The sequence below is a fragment of the Glycine max genome, chromosome 8, assembly GCF_000004515.6.
Source record: "Glycine max cultivar Williams 82 chromosome 8, Glycine_max_v4.0, whole genome shotgun sequence".
Classification (NCBI taxonomy): domain Eukaryota; kingdom Viridiplantae; phylum Streptophyta; class Magnoliopsida; order Fabales; family Fabaceae; genus Glycine; species Glycine max.
In genome coordinates this window covers 14,661,461-14,667,589 of record NC_038244.2, presented here as the reverse complement: position 1 = coordinate 14,667,589, position 6,129 = coordinate 14,661,461, and the positions used below count along the sequence as shown (strand labels likewise).

General features: G+C 35.8%; 1 protein-coding gene across 2 annotated transcripts; it reads right to left on the bottom strand.

Annotated features, from left to right (window-relative positions):
• Positions 1-1,224: 1,224 nt before the first annotated feature.
• Positions 1,225-5,688, bottom strand: LOC100795577 (histidine decarboxylase-like). Of its 2 annotated transcripts, NM_001254315.2 has the most exon segments (6): positions 1,231-1,916; positions 2,493-2,629; positions 2,726-2,919; positions 3,007-3,238; positions 4,584-4,930; positions 5,506-5,583. In NM_001254315.2, coding segments are annotated over 5 exon segments (1,452 nt in total). In that variant the 5' UTR covers positions 4,906-4,930; positions 5,506-5,583; the 3' UTR covers positions 1,231-1,349.
• Positions 5,689-6,129: the final 441 nt, after the last annotated feature.

Genomic DNA, 6,129 nt, shown 5'->3' with positions numbered 1-6,129 from the left:
TTTCAATATCTCAATAATACCACTGCACATATAAGTTGTAGAATGAAGTGCCTCTGGGTTATGAGACAAATATATGATCACAAGTTCTAATCAAGATTTTCTCATCTCTATATTTGCTTTATCTTTGGGTCAATTCTAGAGTGGACCACCTATAAAAATGGTCCATTTTGAACCCAATTACCAGCCGTCGGATTGATCTGTGGTGTATATTTTACCATAGACCCTCTCCATCATAACATTCCTCTTTCCCTTTCCAATTACTTACCCACAACCTCCAACCACCGTTCACCACTGCCAATGGCAATTTCTGGGCCAGATTTTTTTCCCCTTTGCTCTACCACAACAACCAAAGATGCAGCAACATCACTATCTTAAATTTGTTTCTTCAATCCAACAATAAGATACTTTCGAAGGAGGCAAAGGAACATCAACATCACCCATTCTCCATAACTCTAGTAAAATTCAATTCAATGCTTCTCACAGAACAATTAACAAATTTTCACACTAATTAAATTCCAAATCCATTCACAATCAAATGTTTTTTTTTCTTTCTTATTTTCTGATTTAACTCAAATCCAATTCCTGCTGTAGCGAAGAAATTGTGAAAAAAGTTATAAGATTCTCAACAAATCCATCCAACCCCCTTTTATCTTACTACACCGCACCCCAGTTCGCGTTCCACTCCAGGTTTCCGAAACCTTTTCACAATCTATGTGATTCACTTTTCGTTATGGCTTCAAAATAAAAGTTCATTTGGAGGTAGAGAAAAAATCGGTTGTGAAAGGGAAAACGAGAAAAAAAAAATGATGAAACCATATGAAGTAGAGAAAGATATTGGCAGAGGAATGAAGTTTATGAAATGTCGTCAATTCCCGATGGCAGCCGATAGTGGTTGCTAGGAAGTCAGAAAGAGATTTGTGGGAGTTATTATCTGATGTAGATGTGAATTTGACCGAATAAGATTAATCTAACGACTTAGAGTCTATTTTGGATCATTTAAAATACTGATCCACCAAAGTAATGGTCTTATCTTTGACTTAAAACTAAGAAAACGAAATAAATCAGAGCATCTCCTAGGCAAGCCTTCTTTTTGCAAATTTTCATCCTTTTGTTTTAGCTTTACTTTGGTTACAATTACTTTCAATGGGGGAAAAACCAAACAGTATGTTAATAACAGGCCAATTAATGGACAAAAACAATAATAACAATAAAGGCAAGTGAATATTGACAGCAAAGAAGATTCTAAATGTTATTAATTGCATCAAAGTCCTGATAGAACATAGTGACGTACACTGGATAAACACTCCAAAAACCAACTACAGCAATAAACACTAGATGGGATGCTGCAATTACTTGTGCAAAGCACAAAGGCAATTCTTTTCACCTACGTCTGATGATATACAGTAGGGTTGATCCTTGCCATCTTGAAACCAGGTAGCACGCTTCTCCAGAAGCTCGTTCAGAAAATCATCAAGCTTCTCAATAGTGATGTTTGGCATCACCACCACATGTGCGATATTCCCCTTGCATGCTAACTGCCACTTGCGTATAAATTCCTCATCATGTGGCCTCTCAAACACAACCGTGCTGCTCAGTTCATTAAGCATTGCACCAATCCCAGCCTCAACAAGGCGGCCTTTGAAGTAGTGTGCATTTCGCAAGCATTTCTGTACTTCTTTCTGAAAACCTCTATATCCTTTCCGATTCAAGGTATACCAGAGGAATATGGGAGCATGGCCATTCCGACTACCCATGATTGTGGCATCCCTAGAAGCAAGGTATTCCACATCCCTGGCAAGAGCATTTACATATTCCAATCTTGTTATCTGCACACCACAAGGCATGGGACACCCTACAAATTTGTGGCCAGAAACACTAACACTGCCAACAGGCTTCTTAAAAGTAACTTTTGGAGCCTGAAAGCAAATACAAAATAATATAGAATACGGTGAGGTTCACATAACTACAGGAATAGCTCTCAATTTCTTGTTTTAGCAACTGCTCCTATAAATCGTCCAACATAAGATGGGTTGGCCAAGAAAGCATGAAATTTTAATCTTGTCCATTTTTAAATATAACCAGTTTAGAACAAAATGAACATTCCCAGACCAAAAATGAAAGAAGAAAAAAACAGTGCAGTTTCATGAGCATGTAAAATTGTAAATAATCAATGATAGTCACATTTATACTTTATTTAAAGTGGGTTGATCAACAAGCATTAAAACATACATGTTTCTACTATCATTTTAAAATTATGACTTTATACCAGGAGCGCAAAAATATGACAAAATGATCCGCAATAAAATAGACATGTTATGCATGGAAGAACCAAAATGATGTTCGCTAATACGAAATTTACACAACCAGAACAAAAGTAAAATAATTTAATAGCACATCAAAGTTTTCTAATAGAACAAATGAAGATAGCAGATGAAAATTTCATCATTATATCTTATACAAGTTAAACAATTTATAGTAACATTTGCACATACTCGTTTCACGAAAGGCATCATGAGACCAAACAAAGCCCCATCACAATGGATGTAGAATCTGTCATGCGAAAATCCAGCTTCTTCAAGTTTTTTTATGACCAGATCAAGATCATCCACAGCCCCTTTCACAGTTGTACCTGCAATTGTTTCAGTTGGATGAGCTAGAATCAACAAAATGAAGAGGAGGGGAGACATGGGATGCGAGAGAGAGAAACAATGATGAAGAAACTTGCCTATGTTCACATTTATAATTGCTGGCTTATCCTGGTGACTAAGAAGCTTGGCCTTGAAATCATCACAATCAATTTCCCCAGACCAAAGAGTATCAACCTTCTCACATTCCATTCTGTACATTCGAGCAGCTTTAAACACAGAATAATGTGACTCCCGTGAAGCATACAAAATCCCATCTGGAAAGACCTCTCTCCTGCACAAGTCACAAAACCATATTAGATGTTCTTTACAAGCTTAACAAAATTAGAAGTTGAACTAGATAGGACTAGCTGAAACTAACCCAACTAGGATGCCATGGAGATTGCCTTCTGTACCACAGTTTGTTATATAGCCCCAGTACTCATTTTTCTCCAGTTCCCACAATCGGGCAAACCAATCCAAAACACCAACTTCAAACTGCCGGGAGTGGACACCATAGTTGCTTTCAATAAATGGATCTCCAAGGTTGTTTATGGAAAAGTGCTGAAGTTGCGTGAGCGCACCATAATCGAAATCCAAATTATAGGGGTACCCTGGAATAAATTTTTCATAAATTAAGTACCAGGTAGACTTAATCCCCGAGGTTAGTTGAAGAAGTATGTTGGCATCAAAAGTTATGCAAAATCCTGACAAAATTATTTCATTAACGTATCCTTTTGTGTGCTCAGTGCACCAAGGCAATATCCAAGACAATCTGGAAATATCATAGAGGAAGTTATAAATTCATTCTGAGCAGAAGATAAGAAATAATAAACAAGGAAAGAGTCAATTAAAAGAGTTGAATGCTTTTCTTGGTGTCAACATGGAGACTTCAAAATCAGGTGCTATTCAGCTTCAGAAGAACCTAGATTAGTTAGTAATGAAGGCACAGATTGTCAAAGTATCAGACACTGCAATTTCATGCAGACACAATGAAGCTTCCTTCCTAAAACTTGGAAATCATAGATTATCCTCCCCAGTATAAAATGATGTGGGAAATAAAAATATGTGAGTGAATGACCATCCAACTAAATTGATATGCATCCATGAACCTTGAAACACTGAGAATCGTATATCCATGTATCTCACAATTTGAAAAACCAGGATTTGAATTTAAGTCCATGCATAGAAAGCTCCTACATTGCATTGATTTATCCTAAGATTTTATTTCAATTCAAATTTGAAGGGATGCAAGTTCATGACGACCATCAGAGGTTTTGGAATGTCAAAGTTAGGAATCATCAGGTAAGTCCAGATTTCAGGACACACATTAGGCGTTTGGTAGAGATGATTCTAATTCTAAGGTGGTCCTTTTCATGGTTATGCCAATTACCACTAAAATTGTAGTACAAAATTTATTTTTTATGGACTAGCATACTGTGAGTTGTAGCATATTTTAATGGGTGAAAACAGAATCCCATACCGTATTGTTTATTATATATATATAGATAGATAGATATTTTTAATGTTTTTTATATTAGATTTGTGAAATATTTGAGACCCTGAATCATACAGGTAGGTTAAATGCATCCCACAAAGTTATGAGCAAAACTTGCTGGGATTTCCACTAGAGATAAAAGAGGAACATAAGCCAAACAGAGGATGACAGGGAATTAGGTGAGCAAGAATGAACTCAATGAAGTACAAATGCAGTGCCAATTGGTGAATGTTGGTGCTGGGTTAAGTTGACACAACCAATGGAGCTAACTGACTTTGCCGTATATCAATTGTCCAGTCGTAAATCACAGTGCCAAACCTCTCATGAATTAAGCAAAATCCCAAGGGGAAAAAATAAAAGCAGAATTATTCTGAATAATTTTGTTGATTTTCCAAATACTAGAATGCAACATAAATGTAGTGAAGAAAGGAATAAGATCAAAATGGCAAATATTGTCAAACCTAAATGATGCTTTGTCCTTTCAGTCAAAGCTCTTTTGTATCTGGCCAACACACTTGCCATATGAGCTTCCCGGTCCCCAGTGACCTCATCATCTGCCTCGGGCTCTGTGACTTCTAGACACGAGGTATGAATATTTCTTCCCAGTACTATTTCTCTTTTCTCTTTTCCTTTAATGATCTGCGCCTCCTCCTTGACAATGCCATTGTCTACAACTGCCAAAGGCACGGGATCTATGATTACAGCTGTTGCATCAAAGTCCTCAGGCAACGGTTCAACTGCTCCGTTGATTCTCAAATCCTCATTCAAAGCGTCAACAACCATATTGTTACCAGCAACACGAGAACACCTGACATAAATGTGATAGCAAGAGTAAATTATAAAAAAAAAGAAATGAAACCCAGCCACCCTACCAATTCCTTTCCTGGTAAATTTAAGGAGCAAAACATATAAAAATGCATAAGAAATTCTTTTCCACTTTAAATCAAATACTTGGCGTGCAAGAAAGACTGCGCAAAAGGAAACAGCGCCTTGACCGGAAACAACACTTCATACACAGATCTATTTAATTTTCCTTCAAATCCATATTTTAAAAGAAAAAAAATTATATAGGCCATTATAGGGAACTCAGCCACCGGAAACAGAAGAAAGATCAAACTTAAAATACTCAACTTCCAGAAGATAAAGCAATAATCTCTAAAACCAAAACCAGAGCAGTGAGTATTTCTCAAGCACATTGAAAAACATCAACGCGTTTTTGCAATATGTTATGCATTCACAGAATCACTACATCATATATCAATCACATGCATATAAAATATACAAATTCAGAGAACTGCGACCTAAGCAATGAGATGCATTAAAATCACGAATTACGAAAAGATGATAGATCTGAAAGAATAGGAAGAAGAGAGGCTAACGAACCACAGGGGGAAGCGTTGGAAAGAGAGAAGAAGCGGCGAAAGAATTGGCCTCTGAGATGCAATAAAGCGGGGCAAAGAGGGTGACGGGACTCAACTTGCCTCCTTTTAAAGGTGTGTCCATCAGATTCCGTCACTAACGCGCTTCAACTGACACATGTCAATATGTGAGGTCCAACGATGCTCCGCCGCAGTCCCCACAAAGATTTCAAGAATCTATAAAATTGTGTGCTAGAATCTCTTGTCTTTTTATTTTATTTTTTCTCTTTTAAAAATAATACTACTGCAATAAAATAAGGGTAAAGTGTTCATTTATAGGTGTCAAATATAAAAAAATCTCAAATATAAAAAAATTATAACTAATTTTATTTATTAAATATTATTATTTTTAAAATATTTTTCATTTAATTGAAATGTTAGTTGAAAAAAATATTTTTTAATCAAAATTGATATAGTTAAATATCATTAATAAACTTTCTTAGTTCCCTAGAAAAAAAATTTCCTAGTTAATATGATGTGTTTTTTTTCTTGTACTTGAGATCCGAGGAGATGAAGTATTTTTTTTACTTTTTAGATTTTAAAAATCATTTTATAATATTATTTTTAAGAATAACTAATTTTTAGAGGT